Source organism: Callithrix jacchus, chromosome 12, assembly GCF_049354715.1.
Source record: "Callithrix jacchus isolate 240 chromosome 12, calJac240_pri, whole genome shotgun sequence".
NCBI lineage: Eukaryota > Metazoa > Chordata > Mammalia > Primates > Cebidae > Callithrix > Callithrix jacchus.
Genome location: NC_133513.1, coordinates 50,824,339 through 50,847,038, shown reverse-complemented (window position 1 = coordinate 50,847,038; position 22,700 = coordinate 50,824,339). Strand labels below are relative to the sequence as shown.

At 54.7% G+C, this 22,700-nt stretch overlaps 1 protein-coding gene across 1 annotated transcript in view; it reads right to left on the bottom strand.

Moving 5' to 3' along the window:
• Positions 1–22,700, bottom strand: part of ZCCHC24 (zinc finger CCHC-type containing 24) — a 63,690-nt gene that overhangs the window by 4,673 nt on the left and 36,317 nt on the right. Inside the window, exon 3 of the mRNA XM_035267855.3 lies at positions 7,446–7,610. Within this exon, the coding sequence (XP_035123746.1) occupies positions 7,446–7,610 (165 nt within the window). The remainder of the gene's footprint in view (positions 1–7,445; positions 7,611–22,700) is intronic.

Sequence of the window (22,700 nt, the reverse complement as noted above, 5' to 3'; positions counted from 1 at the left end):
GCCACTCACCACTCCCACCCCTGCTCGTGTGGACTCAAGGGAAGCTTAATCCAGACACAGTCACGTGCTCCGGGCTTGTGGCGAGCGAGCAGCCAGCTCTGTGATGTCAGCAGCCAGGATGTCGACTGAGCCCCACACCTCAGAGCTGGCCCAGTGTCCTATTGGTTGAGGCTGCATGAATGAAACCTGTTTTCTAACAGGGAACCTGAGGCCCAGAGAAGGGAGGCGACTTGCCAGGCCTATCATGCCACCACTCACTGAGTGATCGCAGGGAACCTCTGTTTCCACTTCTTTGAAGTGGGCCATTCCCGGAGCCTCATTTGCAGAGGACTGGGAGGATCCAGAGAGACGCCTGGGGGGTGTGTGAACTGGACAGCAGAAGGCACAGACGAGACAGTGAGCTTCCCTGCTCCCTCTTTTCCTCCTTTCCTGACTCTCCAAAGCTGGCAAAGACTTGACTCCCTGGAGAATTTATGGAGGCCATGAGGAGCTCCTGAGCGGATGCTTTCTTGGCCAGCTCATGGAGATGTTTCCTTCTCTCCAGCCGGAGCCCCTGCCTGCCAAAGGGTCCCCTTCATGGACACGGGGGGCTCACAGGAAGCTGGTCAGGGCCACCTGGGGGCCACATGCCCAGGAGAGGGGGCAGGAGAACCCGGGCTGCAGACCATGGCCCAGGATGGTCAGGGGAGGGCAGCAGAGGGTATGCTCTGTCCCCATGCCAGACTGTGAATGGCTCAAAAGTGGTATACTGGCTTCTCCACCCAATCCACAGTCCAGACCCCAAGAGGACACTCAGAGCAGCCTGGAATGGAAGACTCGGAAGGTTCTAGAAGCAGATGGGGAGACTGTGGTGGGAGGGTTCTGATCCAGGAACCTCCTGCCTCTGGCCCCAGAGTCATAAAAACCATCCGTGTGCTCCCAGGCTTAAAGTCCAAAGCCAAGGCCTGGAGGGAAAGACAGGCATGTTAGCCGCATCGCAAGGGGGTTTCAGATGACTGGCTTCCTTGTCCAGCCTTCGTCCTGGCCAGAAAAGAGAAGAGTTTGACTTCCTGTCAGACCTGGGCTTGAATGCCAGCTCTCCTACCTAAGAGCTGTGTGACCTTGGGCAGGCCACCTGCCCCCTCTGGCCTCCATGCTCCCATCTGGAACAGGGATGCTGACAACAGCTTTCTCATGGGCTTGTTCTCAGCAGACAATTCAATGGAGATAATGAATACAAAGAGCTGGGCTGGCAGAAGTGTCTGTGGTTTGTCCTATTGATGGGAGGGGGTCACCAGCTGGTGGAGGGCCATCAAAATAAGCAAGGTCCCAAGGTGAAAAGACCTAGGAAGGGCACACTCCCTGCTCTCCCCAACGTCCCATGGAGACCTCCATCCTCCATCTGGGACTTGGGTGCCCCCAGGGCTGGAAAACTGTCTGCTGGCAGAGCCCACCGCTCAGTTTACTGCCTGTGCTATAAGAAAGCTCCCCACCTTGATCTAGAATCTGGGTCCCTGTCACCTCATCCTGGAGATCCCAGCCACGCACTCTCTGCTCAGCTCCCAGAGGGCGGTCTAATCAGTATAGTAGTGAACTGTCCTCTCCAGCACACCAAACCCAAGTTGGTTTGCAGCTCCCATGCCCTCCACTAGCCAAGGCCCACCTCCTAGACTCAGTCTTCCAGGATGGGCCAGAAAGGCCAGACTCAGCAGGCCCCATGCAGCCCTCATTCCCCAAGGCTTACATATTATGTGGCAGAGCACTGCCACCTAAGTCAGGCCACCTAACGTCCCCACCTCTCTGTGAGTGGCACAGGGAGGAAACAGGCCCAGATGTATGGGAAAGGGAGTTCCACGGATGAGGCCACGGAGACTCTAAGACATTAGGGACACCCCTGGGGCCTGCAGCGAGGAGGTGGTAGGTTTGTGGCCTTCCAGACACATGTGCTGTTTCCAAGCCCTGTGCTGTAGGGACTTGCTGCTGCCTACTGCCTGCAGCTGGCCCCACAGGCTGCACTGTCTGGGGGCTCAGGGCCAGCTTATGGCTAGTGCCCACCTCAGACTACAGCATGCCCTCCCAGCCTGTCTGGGTCTCTGGCTTTCTGTCCCCAGGGCAGCACCCTCCTATGCTTGCTGGAGGGACAGGCACAGCGCTCTCCCCTGGGAATTCACTGGCACCTGCTTAGCTGCACCCATCCTGACTGGCTTCTGCCTTCTGAGTCTTTATCCCTGGGGCTGACTGAGGGCAGAGCTACTATGGAGCCCGAAGGGATCATGGCCAGCCTGTTTTGAAAACTGTTCTAGAAAACCCTTTGTCTGGTGTCTTCTGTAATGTCTCCATATGGCATGGTGTCACCAAAGTCAAATAGACAGCTTTGCGTGCCAGCTCTGCCACCTATCAGCCAAGGGCTGTTGGGCAGGATCTTTATCCTCCACAATCTCAACTTGCCCTTTGAGACCTGGGTGGAAGGTTAATAACATGCACTGTCTTTTTCCTAGGTTGTGTGTGTGTGTGTGTGTGTGTGTGTGTGAGAGAGAGAGAGAGAGAGAGAGAGAAGTAAATAATATGACTATCTTATTTTTATTATTTATTTAGAGACAGAGTCTCATTCTGTTGCCCAGGCTGGAGTACAGTGGCACTATCTCAACTCATTGCAACCTCTGTTTCCCAGGTTCAAGTGATTCTCCTGCCTCAGCCTCCCGAGTAGCTGGGATTACAGGTGCATGCCACCATGCCAGGCTAATTTTTGTATTTTTAGTAGAGATGGGGTTTCGCTGTGTTGGTCAGGCTGGTCTCAAACTCCTGACCTCAAGTGATCCACTCGCCTTGGCCTCCCAAAGTGCTGGGATTACAAGCGTGAGCCACTGTGCCCAGCTGATTGTCTTATTTTAGAGACAGGGTTGCTGTCACACAGGCTGGAGTGCAGTGAATCCTCCCACCTCAGCCTTCCAAGTAGCTGGGACCACAGGCATGCATCACTACACTTGGCTAATTGTTAAAAAATTTTTTTTTTTATAGAGATGAGGTCTCACTATATTGACCAGGCTGGTCTTGAACTCCTGGGCTCAAGGTCCTCCCACCTTGGCCTCCCAAACTAGTGGGACTACAGGTGTGAGCCACTGCACTCAGCTGAGATGACTGTCATAAAGTATTTTATAACCATAAAAAGCTCTGCAAGACTTAGCGATTGCTGTGTGACCTTTAACAAATTACTTAACCTCCATGGGACTCAATTTTCTCCTCCATTAAATGGGGGCTAAGTCGATAGGCTAACTCTATGTGATAGAGTTGCTGTGAAGAGTAAATTAGCCAATGCCAAGGGATTAGAACAGTGCCTGGCACATGGTGAGCACTCAAAGTGTTGGCCAGTATTGGTATCACGTGTTATATAGGGTTAGGGGCAGCATGGAGGCAGGGGAAACAGAAAACTGGGTGAAATGCTCTCAAAACATCCTTGCCAGTGCCCTCCTGGGCTCATCTGGGCTGCGCCCCCTCCTTGGCCATGACCCCATGGTGTGGGTTCCGTCTGTGTGCCCTGGCCCAACTGCTCAGCCCCACTCAGCCTGCCACTGGGCAAGGAGCTTGGGGAAGCTGTCAAGACACTCCCCTCTGCGGAGAGAACACTCTGCAGCTGGGGCTGACTGTGATGGAGAGCCTCCGCAACTCCCTGCAGCAAGGCAAGGCCCAGTGGTGTTTTCTCCTTGAGGGACCAGAGCTGGCAGGGGGAGCCGCAGCTGGAGCCTGACAGGAAGATGTGGCTGGGCAGGAGAGTGAGGAAGTGGAGGGTTCTCTGGAGCGCAGCGCAGGTCAGGGAGCACAGGTCAAGGCTCCTCGGGGCAGGAGAAGTAAACCACCCACTCTCCACCACCACGGGGAGCATCATGGGGAGCACCGCCTCTGGGCTCTTCAAAGGCTCTCGACAGCTGGGGGACAGAGAAGCACCACCCTCACACCCCCTCCCAGCTTGGAAGCACAGGAGAGGAGAAGGAGTGCTGGGTGGTGGGAGACCTGGGTCCCCTTGACGCAGCTGACTGGTCACCCTGCTCTAGTACTGTCTTCTCTTGGGGCCTCAGTGTCCCCAGTGCACACAGTAGGTGCTCAACAGTGGTCTGATGACTGGGAGACGGGAAGGGCCCAGCCACGTGCTCTTGAGGGATCCTTTAGATTGGGGCCTGGGAGAGCCAATCCTGATGTGGAGATGGGGTATGGATGGTCAGGGAGTCTGTGCTGGGGCTGAGCTTGGCGGGATGGAGATGGTGAGGCAGGTGGGGCTGTTGCTGGCATGGGGTTGGTGACAGAAACCAGGAATGGGCCTGGCATTGTAAAAGGGACATGGTGAGGAGCCCTGCCCAGCCAGATGCTGGGGCAATATCGGGGCAGGGACAAGGGGCTGGAGCCACCGCAGAGACTCGGTTCCTGTGGGGTTGGGTGCATGGGCTGGGCCCTGCCTCTCTGCTTAGGTCACAGAGTGGATGGTAAGAACCCAGCCCCTGGGATTGTCAGCGCAGACCCCAGAAGACCCCATGTATTTGAGGCCCTGCAGAAACTGGGCTGTCCTGAGTCCTGCCCCCAGCCAGCCACCATTACCTGCCTCCTCCCCTCCTCCATCCCAGGCCATTCAACTGCCCTTCCAGCCTCCAAGCTCTCCTCCAGTCCTCCGGTCTACTGACCTTCTACCCCATCAGAGTTCTGCCTCCATCTCTCCCTCAGGGCAGCCTTCCCCCATTGGCTCCTAGAGCCCCCTCCCCTCCTGCTTCCTCTGTCTGCCTGTCCTTTGTGGTGACTCAGCACACACGGAAGGCCCACACTACCCCTGGCTCTGCTGTCCCCCACTACCTCATCGACAGTATTCTTTCCCTCCCACCAGCCCTCAGTCACACCCTAGACTTGGGATTCTTCAGAAATCACCCATCTCTGCCCCCTTCTCCTCTCCTTCCATTCCACTGACTCCCAGACTCCACCCAGTCCACAGCCCCACCCGGCCTCCCTCTCCACCGGTTCCCTCTGGCTTCCATTCCCTGCTGACACCCCAGGATGAAGCACGGTCATCACAGTTTTACAAATATGCCCACCTCCCACAGCCATCTGCCCTCTGGAGTGCTCATACAACCAATCTCTGCCCTGCGGACCCTCCATACACCAGGCCTGGCCTGTACCCACCCTGCGAGCTTCGCTGGAGCGAGTCACCGAACTAGGCTGGCCCCTTCCACTGCATTAGGACCACGTACCTCCTGGGCCTGGGATGTGGCTGGGTGGTCCGGCCAGCTCTCCCTAGCAGGCTGCTTCTTTGCTTGTCCTTCCTCAAGCCCACCCCAGCCCGCCTCACTTCTACCTGAGAACCTTGTCTCCCATTTACTGAGCAAACAAGCCTTGGATGTGAGGTTCTTCTTTGAACCATCCAACCCATGAACCTTCCTAATTACCCCCTCTTCTCCCTCCGTCCTGTGCTGATGGGTGAGGCATCCCCTGTTTTATCCCTGCATCATCAGACTTTTGCTGCCTTCTTTTTGTTTTTTGAGATGGAGTCTCACTGTCTCACCTAGGCTGGGGTGCAGTGGCGTGGATCTCAGCTCACTGCAACCTTTGCTGACCAGGTTCAAGCGATTCTCCTGCCTCAGCCTCCCGAGTAGCTGGGATTACAGTTGCCTGTCACCGTGCCTGGCTAATTTTTGTAGTTCTAGTAGAGGCCGGATTTTACCATCTCGACCAGGCTGGTCTCGAACTCCTGACCTCGTGATCCACCCACCTCAGCCTCCCAAAGTGCTGGGATTACAGGTGTGAGCCACTGCGCCCGGCCAACTTTTGATGTCTTCTAGAACATTTCAACCAGCCTGCACTTGGCTCCAGGCTTTCCCATCTCCATAACACCCAGCCCAAGGGCTCCTCCCTGACTGCAGCTACTGCTGTGATTTTCTCCTCAATCAGACTCCCATCAAGAGAGTGGACAATGAGGCATTCCCTCTGCAGCCAGATCCACAGCAGCCTCCCCTGACACTGCTCCATGGACACTGACCTGACCCCAGGCCAACTACAAATCAGCACCTCCACTCTTGCCCTCATTCCCGGCTGGCCGGGCTTCTGTGTCTCTCAAACCTTGGTTGTAGTTCAAGTTCCCCAGGTAAAAGTGATGCTTTTGTTCTGCTTTGCCAAAGTTTGAGGACCATCTCCTTATTGCGAAATTTCCAAGGCACTCCTCTGTGGTCTCTCTACCTGACATTTGAGTACCAACCACCAGCCAAGCCTCCAACAACGCTCCCCCGACCCCACCCCAGCTTCCAGGACTCCGCACTTCCTGGTTCTCCTCCTCCTTACTGCGTCTTCCTTCTCTATCTGACCACCAAACGCTGGGATTCAGCAACACTGGGTCTAGGGAATCCTTTCTCTGCTCTGTCTACATGCTTTCTATGGGAACTCAAATCCACTCCCGACTGCCTTTAGGTTGAAGACACCCACTTACGTATGGACCATCTTGACTTCTCACATGAGCTTCAGAATTACACATCTACCTGCCTTCTTGACATCTCTAACTGGATTTTTGCAAACATCTCAAACGTGACCTGTGTATCAGAGGACCTGCTTGCATCTCCAACACCTGTGTCCCACCCAGGTCACCCAGCTGAGGAACGACCTCCCCCACCCACTCGGGTGCTCCAGCCTGCCTGGGGTGGGCCTGTTCTCCTGTGCTCCTGTTCTTCCCCTACCTTCCACCACCAATGCAGTGACGCTGGGTGTCGCATCCAGCTCCAGAGTTACCCATGGAGTTCAGTCCCCTCCCAGATCGTATGGGGGCTTGGTTTTGGCTTTTCCACTGGTCTCCCCACTGAATCTCTGCACACAACCAGAGTAACTGACTTAAAATAAATCTGAAAGCCCTGCTGTTCCTGGTTCCCTTCAGTGCTCCCAGGGCTCTGTAGCCGCCCCGTTTAGCCCCCTATCCCAAGCCTCTCGCTGCCCTCCCCTGTGCCTTCACTGAACTGTGGGCCTGGAGCACCCCAAGTCCTTACAACCTTGGAGCATTTGTACCTGCTGTGCCCTCTTTCCAAGATGGTCAGCCCCCGACTTGTGACAGGCCTATCTTCCCCGCCCCAAGAGGAGGAGCTGGCTCCGCCCCTCCCACATACCCGGGCTGGTGCGCAAAGCCTCCCTGTTGACACTGGCTGACGACCGGATGGATCAAGGAAGGAAATTCGAGTTTTCTGCTGTTTCCTGTTGTCCTTGCATCTCCGTCTCACAACAGCATGCCCCGTTCACTAGTTGTACAATTCCCCGGGGGTTCTCTGGTCTCGAGATTTTGGTGCAGTTTCCCCATCATCCTCTTTCACTTCCCTCCCCCTCCCACATTTCAGATAAGACAGGGAAAGAAAGGGCCAATTTAGACAGATCTCCCTCGTAGGAGGGAGTAAACTGAGGCCCTACCGGTAAGGGAAAAGTCACCCTCTGAGAAGGTCCCCTCCCGCCTGGCTCACCTGCTTGTGCGGGTACACGTTGATGTGGCACTTGATGCACTCCTGCCCCATGTTGGCCCAGGAGTTCCCGCTCATCCATTTTCTCTTGCACTTGGGACACTTGTACTCGCCAAAACAGCGTTTTTTGCCCTGGTACGGTGTCAGGCCCTCACCTTTGGGGCGTGCCTACAGGGCAGGAAGCAAACACAGGATTGGGGTGCAGAGGTCAACATGATGCCCCACAGGGTTCCCCTGGCCTCCGCCTGTCCTCATGTCCTGTGCAGGCACCTTCAGATCACAGACAGGAGTCCCAAGGCTGGGAGACACATGGGGGACAGAAAGCAGAGGAGGTGGTGGGTGGCGCACGTCTCTTCTAGATTTAAGGAGTAAAGTACTCAATGGAGTCTGGAAATTACTTCCTTAACTCACACGTCCTCAAGGGCAGCTGGTCTCATGGTCCTGCGCTCAGACACTCTGGCCCACCCAGGAGTGTGCTTTAAAGGACATTGAAGAGGCCATCCAAGCATGGAAACTGGTGGCAGTGAAGATGAGTCTTCCTCCTCCCCGTGCATCGCCAGCTCCTCTGCTAGGAGCCAATCCAATTTCCCTCATACCACTCCCAGGGCACAGATGCACATGACATACACATGTGTACAAACATTCTTTTCCCTCATGAAAATGGAAACAGATTATCCATCTGGTTCTGCATCTTTCTGGTTCTGCATATTCTGTTTTTAAAAATTATCTTATTTTATTTTTTTGAGACAGGGTCTCAATATATTGACCAGGCTGGACTCAAACTCCCGGGCTCAAGGGATCCTCCTCCCTCAGCCTCCTGAGTAGCTGGGACTACAGGTGCATACAGCCATACCGGGCTACTGTTTTCTACTAAATAATATATCTTCGAGTTTTCCCTACATCAGTACAAATAGCATGAGTCCATGCAAGCTCCATAGCGCACTGACCAGTCACTATTTCAGAATATCTAGGTTGTTTCTGTTCTTCCACTATTACAGACAATGCTAATGAGTAACTTCATATATGTATCATTTGGCACATGTGAGTGTATTTGTGAATGTAAAGTGAAATTGCTTGGTCAGCGGGTATGAGCACCACTAATTTTTATAGATCAAATTGCTAGTGCCCCTCCCCACATGCTGCAGGTATCCCAACTTAACATTCCATGTCAGCATCAACAGAGTTTTCATTATTACCAATCTAAAAGCTAGAAAATCTTCTCAGAGAAGCTTTGACTTGTATGTCCTTTATTATTGTATGAGCAAGAGTGAATTTTCCATGCATTTAAGAATCATTGTGTTTCCTTTGTGAACTATTTGTTCATACTCTTTGTGATTCCTTTTTCCTGCGGGAGTTGCCTAATATTTTTCTTGTTGATTTGTAACTGCGTTTTATATATGAAAGAAACTAGCTGTCTCCCATGCAGTGTTATTTTAATAGCTTTACTGAGATATAATTCATGCATCCTACATTTCACCCATTTAAAGTGGACAAATTAATTAGTTTTAAGTATATTCACAGAGTTCTACAATCACCACAATCTAATTTTAGAATACTTTTATTGCCCCCCAAAAGTGGCCCTATACCAAGTAGTAGTGCTTCTCCCTCCTACTCCCACTTTCTTACCTCACACAGTCCTAGGCAGCCACTAATGTACTCTCTGGATTCCCCCATTCTAGGTATTTCATCTAAGTAGAAACATCTAACATTTGTCCTTTTGTGTCTGGCTTCACTTAGTGTCATGTTTTCAAGGTTTGTTCACGCTACAGGGTATGTCACCACTTTATTCCTTTTTGTTGCCACATAATATTATTCCACTGTATGGATATACCATGTTTTTTAGCCCTTTTATCAGATGATAAACACTGGGGCTGTTTCTCAAGTTTGGCCATTACGAGTAACGCTATTATGAACATTCACATACAAGTTGCAAGTGTTTTTCAAAGTCAAATGAGTTACCCTAATATTTGCATAAGGGAGATTCACACAGAAATGCGACCCTACAGGTCTCGAATCCTTGCTGGCTGAGGTTGACGAGTGGCTACCCCATCGGCTTGCATACACGTGCTTCCTCCACATCGCCTCTGCCCCCGCCAGCTGCAGCTCAATTTACGTTCTCTCCTAGGCCCTTGCAGGCTTTGAGTTGCAGAAGCTTAAACGTAAGCTCTCCATGGTGGCTATTCAAAGTATGGTCACCACAGCAGCGACTGCACCACCAGCTTGTTAGAAATGTAGAGTCTCAAGCCCCACCTAGGAGCTGCAGAATCAGAGCAGCATTTTAACAAGAGCCCCAGGGAATTCATAGGCCATTACATTAAAGAAGCGCTGGGCTTCCATAGTAACTTTCCTTGGGGAACTGCCCATTTATGAAGTGGTGCGTAATGGTTAAGGGCACACACTCTGGATCCAGGTCCTATTACTTCACAAGGATGATGACAGTAATTACCATATAAGACTGCTCTGAGGATTAAATGAACGGAGGATTAAATGTAAAACATTGAGAACAGTGCCTGGCACACAGAAGGCAAAACAGGAATATCAGTGTGATTATTATTATTTGTTAACGTAGAACAAAAACTGGTGTCTGAAATTGGTACGTAGTTGCTTCCTTTAGTAATCATGCCTCTTTTCCCAGGCACCATTACTACCCCTTGGTGACAGCCTGCTAGGATTTCAGGCAAAACACTAAGAGAGGACATATGTGCTGAGTGTGCAAATCTAAAGTTAGAAAGTGTCACCAACACCACCCTGATCTCCTGGGCCCGCTGCCTCATGTCTTTGGATCCTCGGTGGCCTTCCTGGCAACTGTAACATTCTTGGGAGAAGGTTCAGCCTGAGCTCCAGGGCAGGCTACCCTCAGCCCTGGTCAGATCAGAGAGAGGGGTCAGCCACATCCAGGGGAGTGCTCAGCGGGCAGCCAAGGGCCTGGGGCCAGTCAGTTTGTAACAGAGGGGTCAATGTGTGCTTCTGAAAGCACACTGAGCTCTGTTGGTCTCAAGTTAGTGAATGTCCTTCTAACTGTTTCTGGTGCCACCTTCTCTTTCACCCGGGGCCTGTGGCTTCCAAGCCACCTCCTCTATCACCACCCCCCCATTTTCCATCATCTGAAATAAAGCACCAGGTGAACTCACTCCTCCATGTCTCCATCCTCAGAAGCATCTATGCCTTCAGAGGGGACGAGGGGGCAGGCTTGGGTGCCTCCCCAATGCTGGGGTCTGACACTCCTTGATTGAAGGCGGCAACTTGAGGACTGCCACCAGCCAGGCCCACTCTGGATCTGGTTCTGCAGGCCTCTTAGCTCAGAGAGCTCACAGGACCTGATGCCTGGCCTCACACAGTTGGGGCAAAGGTCAAGTCATCCCAGGACACTGGGCAGAGTGAAGCATGGGGAGTGGGGTGGACTCTGAGAATTTGTTCCCAGAGCCCCTGCCTCAGAAATGAATGGGTAGGAAACCCACACAAATAAAGGAGACACCGAGGGTGAACCGAAGGGAACAGGAAGATGAAAGAGAAGAGCGAGGGGTGAGCCAGGAAGCACGAACGCACCATGTGATTAGAAAAGCAGCCATCTGGAACTGTCTGTCAGGGCGTGTGAGCTGCTTGGCAGGCAAGGGACGGGCTCCAGCCTCCTGCAGGACCAGACATCCTCAAAGCACCATTCCCACAGCTGCTGTCAGGCCAGGCGCTGGGAGGGCCCAGCTCCAACACGCTATCACATGGGATATGGTTCAAATTGTGGTCTCCAAAGCCAGATGCTTGCAGTGACGTCTGGCTCTGCCTGTGACTATCCAGGGGAGTTCCTCGCCACGTTACTCAACCTCTCTGTGCCTTGGTTTCCTCATCTGGAAACCAGAATGATGATAAAGGACCTGCTTCCTGGGGCTGTTGGGATTTGACACATTCATGCATGTAAAGGTCTCAGCTCAGTGGTTGGCACATGGCAAGTTCTTGGTCACCATTAGCTATTTCAGGATGATTCTCTCCTTCCTTGCCTGCACTAGGAGAGGGAGGGGAGGTGTCTGAGGTGTTGCAGTGGCTAGGGCTGAGGTCAATGGGCATTAGTCCTGGGAGGAAAGTTCCAGAGATGGAAGGGAGGCCTGGGTGGGACATTTGAGTAGCCCCTGGAATGGGGAACAAGCTGGTAAGCAAAAGAAGAAACAGCGTTAGGCATCTTCGCTTTCTAGAATTCTCATGGAAGGAGAATGCTGTGGAAGCTCTGGGTGTGGGGGCACTGCTGGCAGAAGGTGAGGAAAGAGGAAAGAGAAATGGCATTCGTATGGCACTGCCTGTGTGCTGGGCTTCATGCTCAGGACTTCACAGCCTGTCAACTCTCCCAGAATCCTGTGGGGCGGGGAACACTATCAACCCACTTAACAGATGGTGAAACTGAAGCACAGGGAAGGGGTAGGACTTGCCAAAGTATCCCTCCCAGGCCTTCAGTGTGTGAAGGGCAGCAGGCTAGGCCCAGCAGTCCCTTCCACAAGGCCACACGTGACTCACCTCTTCTGTCGGTCACCTCCAAAGTTGTCCCTGCCGTGGTGGAGGCCTGTGCTGGTCGGGAGAGACACCCTAGCAAGAATTTTATAAGAAAATCTCTAGGGCCACTCGCTCAGCACAGTCCAGGGTCAGGTGTTGGCTCTGATCTCCTGCATATCAGAGGGTAGAGGTGGCCTGCAGGGCAGTGGTAAGGGCAGTGGATGGAGGAGGAGAGGGGACTGTGGGCAGCTCTCAGCAGTGAGGAGCCACTTCCTGGAAGAGCTCAGTCCTAACATTGTTTATGCTTACAAATGAGGGCAGGGCCGCGGGGAGAAGGAATTTCTAACAGAACAAAGGCTTCTCTACCCACCACACACTCGCCCTGCCTCCTCCCAGAAAGGCACGGCCTCTTTTCATCAACTTCAGCAAGAAACAGACGGTATCTGCTGACAGCACTGCAGGGGCCACCACCCGCCCCGGCTGGGAAGGATGCCAGGCCTGACCAGGCTCTCCTGACCCAGGTTCCCCATACGTACCCCTCTGGGGGCTCACATCTGCCAGGAGCCTGGGCAAAGCTCACTGGAGCTGAGAAACCACCCCTTGTAGCACAGACAGGCTCTCTGGGGACCAGAGAGGCAAGGGAACTCACTCAAGGACACATGGTAAATCTGACTGAGCTGCGGGGAGGGACAGATCCTCTGACTTTCAGACTGGGGCTGGGATCGCCACGGGAGGGCAGCCTGGGAAGTGGGAAGCTGCAGCTGCAGTGTGGGGGTGGGAAGGAGGAGCCAAGCCAAGGAGCAGAGAAGGCAGCGCCCTGTGGGGAAGTGGGAGGGGCCCCCCAGGCAAGCCAGGGGCTGGGGAAGAGATGTGGAGGAGGTTGACACTCTCTGAACATTTCTTCAGAACGGTTCACTGTTTTCTTCCCATCCCTGCATGAGATCTCTTGAGGTTGGCTGGGAGGTGGTGAGCTCCCTTTTCCTGGAGGTATGCAAGCAGAGGCTAAGTGAACAAGTATCAGGGAGGCTGCTGAGGGGACCTTTGCCCTGGTCAGGCAGGTGGATCTGGTGACTCCGGGGGAACTGCAACTCTTCAGTCCTCCCAACCCCTGCAGCTGGTCAAGGCCAACCTGGCAGGCTTGGAGACAGGCTCTCGGAGATGTTGCCAAGGTGGGGGCTGAACAGGTATATTTTCCTACTTCTTCTACAGGGCAACTTCAAACTTCTATAAGCTTTCCAACTTTAAAAAAAAAGTGCATTCCTTATCCTAAGCAAATCCATCTCTGGGCAACTATCCCAAGGAAATTATCATACATGCGGACCAAAGGGGTGTTCAAAGATGTCCATTACAGCATGAGTTAGGACAATGAAAATCTGGAGCGAGTGAAACATTCAGCGACAATGAATTACGTTTAGGGTTCCCTAAATTACGTTACACCCTTTGGAGGAATGACAACAAAGCCAGTGAAATAGTTATGATGATTTTTGTTAGGGGTTTGGGAAAATAATTATAAAGAGAGCAGGATAAGCAACCAAAGACAGCCGCTGCACAAGAACGGGACTGGCAAGACAGCCACCACAAGGGCTCAGAGACAGGACTGTTGATGACCTTATTTCTGCGGCTTACACTCTGTCTTAATGAATGAATTGCCTTTAATACATGGGTGTATGACTTGGAAGAAGATAATAGCCAGCCCACTCCCTGGCCAGCAGGCCCCTAGAGGGCGCACTGTGTTTTCCCAAGGTGGTGGAAACCCCACGGAGACGGTGGCTCTGGCCACACTCCTGCCCCTGCAGGTGTGGACCCTGGGGCCTGGGCACTGGCTGGCCACAGGCTGCTGATTCTTTTGGATCATGCTCATGTCTATAGAACTACCCTGCCCCCCAACCATGGAATGCACTCCCCATCCCTGGGTCCCTTCTGCTCCTTCCATTTTAAGGGAAGTCAGACATGTCCATACACTGTCACGTGACACCAGAGCCGGAGTGCTCACTCCTCCCCAGCTGCCTGAAGTCCCACCATGAGTGAGTGGTCCTTTAGGGTGAAGTTTGATTCCCCCCACCCCTTGTAGACGATGAGTCCCTTTTGCACAGAGGTAACATCGTGGCCTTCTGTTGTTTCAACAGAATCACGGGGACCGGGAGGGGAGCAGGGTGGGTGCTGAGAGCCTGAGGCCGTACCCTACATGCCACGACTCCAGGCTGCACTCTGCCCCGGGACGAACGGCCTCTGCTCTCTGGATATGGGCCCAGCTATAGGCCTCCATGCCTCCCAGCCTGAGGTATGCGCCTCACACCCACACCTAACCTTGCCACCCCCATCTACACAGGGGCACAGGCCTGTGCCTTGCCAAGCCCTGGGATGGAGAAATCACTGTTGCTCCATCATTGGGCATTTCTGGTCAGGGCCAGGCAGTCTTTGTGTCCTGACAACCACCCATGAGCTAAGTAAGGTTGTCCCAGCTTCCAGACGAGGACACTGACGCATGAAGAGCTTACACAGCTTGTCCAAGCTATGCCGCCAGGAAATGGGGCAATCTAGATCTGAGCCCAAGCCACCTAACGGCCCTCTTTCTAAACTGCTATACAACATGCCAGGATTGCATGAAGAGACCCACAAAGCTGGGCTGGAGACAAACGGGAAGGAGCTGCTGCTCTCATGGGTCTGGGCATGCTGGGGGCTCCCTCCCCGTCTCTGGACCTCAGTTTTCCCATCTCCAGAATGAGAGGTGGGACTGACCACTGGGCAGGGTCATTGGGCTCCCAGGAGGCCCATAACTCAGCATGTGCCTGGCAGCCCACTCACACTCCACCCTCCCATGCAGCACAAGGCCGGCCCCACCGTGCGTCAAGCTGAGAGGCTCTGGCTGGAGCCAAGAGGAGCAGGGGGAGGAAATAAAGAACAGATGGGCTGCCTGCCGGCCCCTGTCCTGCCCCGTCTGCCCAGTCTGAGTGCTTTCCTGCAGCCTGGCCACTGGGGTGGCCCTGGGAGTTAGAGAAGGACTTTCCACTGATGCAGAAACAGAGGCCACAGGGGCAGGGCAACTACTCTAGAGTGGGCGCAGGGCTAACCACTGACTCAGCCCAGGACCTTCCTGGAGGCCCTTTCCGGAGGAGGCAGAAGCTCCCTTGTCATTCTCCCTAGTGTCTTTCTTTGAGCCTGGGGCAGTGCGGAGTAAACTGGGGATAGAGGTCAGAGGCCCAGGCTGGGCCCTGGCTCTCCCAGGCCTGTCTCAGAGCCTCGGTTTTTGTATCTTCCATGTGAGGGGACTGTTCTGGTGGAGCTGGGGACACTAGCATTCAATGAGCATCTACAATATACCGCACACTTTCTGACCTGACTCTCTGGAGCCCTTTCATTTGACAGGAGAGCAAACTGAGGCACAGAGAGGCCAAGCAACCTGCTCAAGCCCACACAGCTGTGGAGCCGAAACTTAAACCCAATCTGCTGACTCCAAAATGACACCTTCCACTGAATGCTCAGCCTCTGCATGAGACAGTTGAGAGAAAATTAAAGAAAAAGGCTGCTCCTAGGAACACAGCCCTACCTCTGACCTCTGACCCTGGCCACTACCTCAATATTCATTTGTTCACCTAATTTACATGGAGCACCCACTGTGCACCAGGCTCTGTGGAAAATTCCAGGAATGTGGAAACAAGACAGATGAAGAATGCCCTGTCTTCATGGAGCTCTCAGTCCAAGGCTTTCCAAAGAGGTCAGCCCTGTGACCCTTTCACCAACTGTGGCCCATACCAGTCACGAACTCCTCCGGTCACACACTCCCAGGCTCCAAATTGGACTCACACCTGTGAAAACATGCTTGGACTCATGCCCTCAGGCAGAGGGGCCTATGCATGACATATGAAATTATCTCTGATCACCACCACAGCCTCATGAAATCAGCACCCTTAATCCTAATGATGGATGAGGAAACTGAAGCTCGAGACAGGGGCAGCGAGTTTGCCAAGTGCCAGGCCCCTGGCTTTCCTTCCCCTCTGTGCTCTGTGGCACTTTAGGGACCAGCCTAAAAGATCCCCACACTCACATGTCCACATGCACAGCCAGGGGAGGCAGGAGGGAGGGCCGTGTCCCTGCAGCCCGGTCCAGGCAGCTGCAGGCTCCATGGAGGCTCCAGAGGAAGCAGGCAGCCAGAGGGACAGGTGGGCTGGGCTGTGGCCTGCAGGATGCTGGGAGGGAGGAAGGACACGGCAAGAGGCCACCCGGGGCTTCCTCTGGAGCCTCAAGGGCCTCCTTGTCTGTGCACAGCCGTCCTGGCCTCCTTGCCCAGGGCCCCCTCCCCTCTTCTGGGTTCCTGCCGCAGCCCAACATGGGCCCAGAAGGCCTGGCCTCTTGTCACCCCTCCCACCCCCATTCCCAGCCCAAAGCCACCGCAAAAATGCCATCCTGATTCCACAACACTAGGGTTTGTCGAAGTGCAGGGAACAATGGGAGCTTTCACAGGGACAGGAAAAGGCCTCAGGAAAACCCTGGGGAGGGGGGCATGGAGTGGGAGTGTGGGGAGGAGGGAAGGGAGATAGGAGAAAACAAGCGGGGGACAGAGGGATGAGGAGAGACCCTGGAGAGACGGGGAGCGAGCACGGTGTGAGGAATGAGGGGAGGGGAGTGGGGGAGCACCCCTCAGAGCAGATGAGGGGAGAGGGGGCAACAGGGCGCACAGGAGACACCAGACACGATGGAGAAAGAAACCAGAAGTGGGGAGGACAGAGAACTGTGGGGTGATGGAACCCACAGAGACCAAGGAGCGCCCCCAGGACCCAGAGAGCTGCCAAGCCCCCCAACACCCCGTGCCCCCCACACTCCGTGCCCCAACACCTGTGGCCCCAACACCCAGTCCCCCAACACCCTGTGCCTCTAGGCCTTGTGCCTGGACCGGAGGAGCCGCTGCCCAAAAAGCCGCAGAACCCTCCCCTCCAAATCCCACTCCAGCCAGGCGATTTGAAGTAATCTCAGGCAAAACTTTTTGGAAAGCAAAGACATTTTAATCACATGAACAGCCACTCCCTAAGTTATCTGTTTCCTGCTCTGGCTTTCCTCCCTTAGCAAACCACACGGATCAGAGCGGTGGAGCGGGGCGGGAGGGGAAGAGGGGCCGGTCCAGAGGGGTCGAAAGCTTCCGAATCACAGGGATTGCAAAAGACAGAGGTTTCCTCCGCCACTGCAGAGACAGGGATTGCTGGCTGCCCTGGTGGGTGGATAGATTTGCAAGCAGCCTGTAGTCCGCTGATTGCTGGAGGGGACTCTTGAGTTTGAAAACCATTTGTTGCCAGGTCTGGCACATCCCTCTTTGGGCCCCATTTGCTCAGTGAGACCTTTCTTCTGACTGCACCCCTCTCTCCTGCTGCAGTCACTGCCCCAAATGGGGCAGGTGGAGTCTCCCCAAATGCTTAAAGGAAGGCCCACTTCAGATTTGGGCCTCACCACAGAGCTGAGACAAAACACACAAGGCATTTGGGTCCCTTCCTCCTCTGGCCCCAACTGACCTTCCACCGGCAGCACTTACACTCAGAGAAAAGTCACTCCCTGCAAGTGACATGTTGCCCGTCTGGGCCTTTATCCTGCTGTTCCTTGTACCAAACACTTCACCAGTGAACGACCATGCACCCTTCAAGAGCAAGTTCCAGAACACCCTGGTCTCCCTGGCTCAGTGTGGGCTAATGTCCTCAGGAGCTCACTGTACTGCCGAGTCCCAGGCTGGCTGGCTCAGTGCCAACAACCCATGCCCTGGAGAAGTCCTGGTCCTCAGACTTCCAGGGGACCCACTTCCCCAAACTTCCAGGGGGCTTTGTGGCCTGCACCACTAGCTTGGCTCCAGGAGAGGCAAGAGACATGATCTGTCCTAGGCCATGTCCTACCTTGACCCAGACTCCAGCTTGCCAAACTCAGATTTCATCCCAAATTTAAAAGAAATTCCCCAAACTGTCATCTTATTTCCCACAAGCCTCTCTGTGCTATGGTCAGGAGTGCTCTCCACACCTCTTACTTCTCTGGGAGCAGCATGCTGGGGCTCCCATCAGCAGTGGAGGGGACACCGGGAGTGGCAGTGCCTACAAAGGGTGAGGTGTCAGGGGGACTGCGGAGTTGAGGACGGGGTGGAGGTCGCATGGGTAGGAGGTGGCAGTGCTGGGGCTGATCCTGCTGTGGGCTCTGTCCGCTCCCAGGATGTCCTCTCGGGCTGCGCTGAGCATCCTGAGTGTCTGCCTTAAGCTACCAGTGCCATTTGCATAGGGCAGCTGGCCCCTGGCTATATGTCTGAAGCCATCCCTGGCAAGTCCTGGCTAGACATGGCCATGACCAGCCTGGCCTTTCCTGGCTGGAGGAAAAGTGGTAGGTCAAGAGGTGGGAAGGCCTCAGCCTGGAGTGAGGCTTTGGGTGTGAGGGCCACAACACTGGGAGGAGGGGACAGGGGAGCTCAGCTCAAAATAGCAATGGGGGAAGGGTGTGCAGGGTGGCCAAGTGCCAGAAAAGAAATCTGATCTGCCCTGGCCAGTGAAATGCTGAAGTCAGCAGCTTGGGGCCACTCTGGCAGGAGCCCAGGGGCTGGGGCCCCCATGGCTGCCTGGCAAGAGGCTGCGGGCCTGACTTTCAGCCTCGCAAAACCCTCACATAAATCACCTCCTCTCTCTGGGGTTCGATCTCCTCATCTGGCCAGCTGGGGGTAGAAAGAGAAGCAAACTTTCCATCTCTGGGTGAACGCTGGAGCTCACAGTGCTTAAGAGACTGTCACAACCACAGACAGGGGCTGAGAGTGCTGAGTGTCCCCATGCTGGGGCTGGCTACCCACAGAACCTGTAAGTAGCTTCATTGTGATCCCACTTCCAGGTGAGGAGATGGAGGCCCAGAGAGGTTAAGCCACCTGTCCAAGATCACAGAGCAAATGAGCAGCAGGCTTTGAACCATGGTCTCTCGCTGTTACCCAATTCCCTCATTGCTGAGGGAGGCCACGGACAGGTACAAAGGACACCTGTGGCAACTTTAACCAGGCAGAGCAGAAGTTAAGGGGCTTCTGAGGCCAGTGCAGGCATCTGCCAGCTCTTCCTTTGGTTCCACGGTGTTGGTTGGCATTGGAAATCAGAGAACCAGCCGTATGGAGGGGGTGCAGCTACATATAATGTGTTTGTGCACGTGCATACATGTGTGAGATCCTTGTGGTCACTGCAAGGTGCTATATGTGCAGCACAAACCTCACAGCGTTCTTCAGCTGGGCGTGGGGGCCTCTGCAGAGAAAGAGCTGCTCTTATGTGACTTTTCCAGGGGATCGCAGGGCGGAAGGAAGCCTCACACTTCCCACCCTGGCTGACCCTGCTTCTTCACCAAGGGGCTGGAAAGACTTTGCCAAACTAACCTTTCTCCACTGTCCCCAAAGGCGAGGCTGTTCCGTGCAGGAAGCTCTGCAGGAAGCAGAATGATGGGGTGTCCCCAAATGGTCACTTCCCCTGCCTGAGCCCCAGTCCCTAAAACCCTCACAGCTTCTGCTATGTGTGGGGTTCCCTTCACCAGCCATTCCTTCCTCCCTATAACCCCTACAGAGGAGGAATCCAAGGCTCAGAAAGGGTAAGAGATTTGCCCAAGGTCACACAGCCAGGAAACAGCAGAGCTGGGATCTAAACCCAGGCCTGGCCCACTGCTGCCAACACTGCATGCCTCCTGCATGGCCTTGAGCGCTGACCTTCTCCTTGCCCTTGTCTGTGGACAGCCCCACACGACAATAATCCTGCTGGTGCCCTGAGAAGGGAGGAGAAGGAGAAGGGGCTGGCTGGTGGTAGTTGTTTTCACACCCACCTTTGCACACCTTGTCTCCCAACCAAATCCAGTGGAAGCTGCACTTCCTTCTAGAAGCCTCCTTGACTGTCCTGCCTGCAGGGACCCTTCTGGTCTCTGCCCCCTCACTCCAGGGTTCATCTTGTCACTCTCTGTGCCCCAAGCCCCTTAGGCCACCCCAGGGCCCCCTCCACACCTGCTGAAGGCAAGTTGGACACACACCCTGCAACCTGTGCACGCACACATGGCCTCTTTGCTAGGGTCTGAGCCAGCGCCTTCAAAGTGCTGATGGGGTGGAGCACCAGCTGGGGTACAGACCTGTCCCCAAGGAGTGCCTGTCCCAGAGGGGCACTCAGTGGCGTGGGAGCCGGGCTGACCGTTGCACAGTAATCATACCACACACGGGGTTGGGAGCACCAGTCCACGTTCCCTGGCAGGAAGCAAAGGCTTGCTCTGAAGCCACACAGCTGTGCTCATCTTTCTGATTCCAGACTCCCGAACCCCTGCTTCTAGAGCATGAGCTTTTCTTCACGCTCAAGAGCACGCACAGGACCATCGGGGCATTGGTACATTGCACACTGCTGCCCCAGCCCCAGAGGCTCAGAATCAATAGGTCTGGGGAGGGCCTGAGAACCTGAGCCATCTATTGAAAAGCAGGACCCATGGTGGTGTCGGTGGCCGTGGGGTGCTGGAGAGGGCTGGCCTGGTTCTCCTGGCCCAGCCCCAAACCTGTGACTCCTCAGCATCTGGAAACTATCACCGAGAACAATGATCATGGAGCAGGAGGCCTGGCTGCTCAGGGGCTCCAGGCCTGTCTGTTCAGGAAGGCAAAGGAACACAGAGCCTGCAGGCACCTCCTGCCCCCACCTCCACCACTGATGTTTGCCTTGGCACCCACACACAGCTCCCAGTGGGCCCAGCTGTCGGGAAAAGTCAGCCCCTGAGCTACAGACTTGGAGGCTGGTGGCAAGGTTGGATGCCCAGAAGCCTGGACAGAAGCCAGGTGACCCCAGCTTAGCTCCCTGCTCTGCCTGCGGGACTCCTGGTTCATTGTTGTAGCACTCTGGGCCTCAGTTTCCCTGCAGAGAGCTCAGGGACTACCCAGGCTTAAGGCCAGTTGCTCACCATGTACTGGCACATGTCTCAGCAGCTTGATGCCTGGATCCCAGCTGCCCCCAGGGATCCCGCTTGTCCTCTGCAGGCCAAACACCAGCCAGAAAGCAGGGAAGGCTTTGAAGCATCAATCACAGTGTGCATTTACTTCCCCTCCACATGTGCCCTCGACAACAATGAATTAGGCACCCACGAGGCACTGGAGGAGGGTGGTTAACAAGACGGATGCAACCCTGGCCCCATGAACTTAGAGCCAGGCACGGAGGAAAAGAAAAGCAAGTATCCCATTCAGATCATTAAAGCTGTGATGAGAGCTATGAAAAAGGGGGTGCCATGGCAGAGAAGAAAGGGGATCCCCTCTTCAGAGTGGGAAGCCACACCGCAGCTCTGTTCAGGGCAGTCAACCATTCCTGGTCTCTGATGATTCACAGCCTCAACTCCTTAAGGTGGGCGTGTGTCACCTCCTCCTGCCCCTGACCTAGCTCCAACACACTGCCAGCAACAAGCTCTGTGGCCTGGAACAAGACCTTTCCCTTCCTGGGTCTCAGTTTCTCCATCCATCCATGATGGGGGGAGGGTAAAGTAAAATCAGGAAAGGCAGATACTTCCCCACATCTGCTCGTTACCTGCCACCAGAGCACTGTGGTGTGAGGGATTCTGCAGCTGTGTCCAAGCTCAACTGGCAAGAATGGGGTGATTTTCGTGGTTCCTGGTCCGCCACGGCCAGGGGAAGCAGGCACATATGACTTGTGCCTAGATGATCCCTAAAGATCCTTCCAATGCAAATAGTTCCACAAATAGACGGCACAGGGGCTTGAGGTGGACAGAGCCTGAGTCCTGCCACTGCTTCTGCACACCTCTGGGCCTGTAACAGAGGCTAGCTCTCACCTGGCTTGGGCCACTTCGGTGCTGTGCCTTCAAGGCATGACCCTGGCTGCGGGAGCTCTTTAGAAGTATGACTCTTCCTCCAGGGAGCTTTCCCAACCTGCACTCCTAGCAGACACCTCCCCTGCCCTCCAGGGACCCCCCGTACCTTGTGCATCTCTGTAGGAAGCACTTAGGATATACCCCTCTCAGTCCGTGTGTCACCTCCCTCCCTGCCCTGTCCTCAGGGACAGAGATCCTGTAGGTCTCCCCTCTGATTCCCTGGACCCAGCGTGGATATGGCACAGGACAGGGGACTTTGGGGAGCAGGTGAAGGACAAGTGGACATTTGGACATGACCATCAGCCTGGGAGAAGTAGCTGGAGGAGAAAGCCAGAGGGCAGGGGAGGATGGGGATGGGGCAGGCAGAAGCCTGGCAACTTCCTGGGCAAGCATGCTGATCGCTGTTCCTGGTCCTCAGTGTGGCTATTGTCCCTGATGGTCCAGAGAACAGGCTCAATAGGGCCTCTGTCCCTTCCTGAGCAGCCCGGCCCAGTTCAGTGGTGTCCCACCCGAGCAGCTGGAAGGCGAGAGCCGATACTTCCTGTCCCCACTGCGAGTGTTTGGAGGAGCAGGGGGAGAAGGGGGCTCTCAAGACAAGCACCCATCTGTGTCCCCCAGAGAAGAGCTGCCCAGCTGGGGGAGGAGGCGGGAGAAGGGAGAGCAAGGCAGGGGATGTGTTCAACCCTGTGCCTCAGCCCCTCCCTTCCCAGCCAACTCTCCTCTGAGCTGGAGCAGTCAGGAGGCCCACTCTGGCCCTCTTGCTCTTCCTCGAACAGGCCAAGCACAACTCAGGGCCTTCACACTTGCTGTTCCCTCTGCCAGGAATACCCTTCCCCCAGCTGCCCACACCATTTGTTCCTGCTTAATTTGTCCCTACTCAAGCTGTCATGTCCTCAGAGACACTGTCCCTGACAACCCTCTCGGAACATGACCTACCACCATAGCACACACATTGGTGTCAAT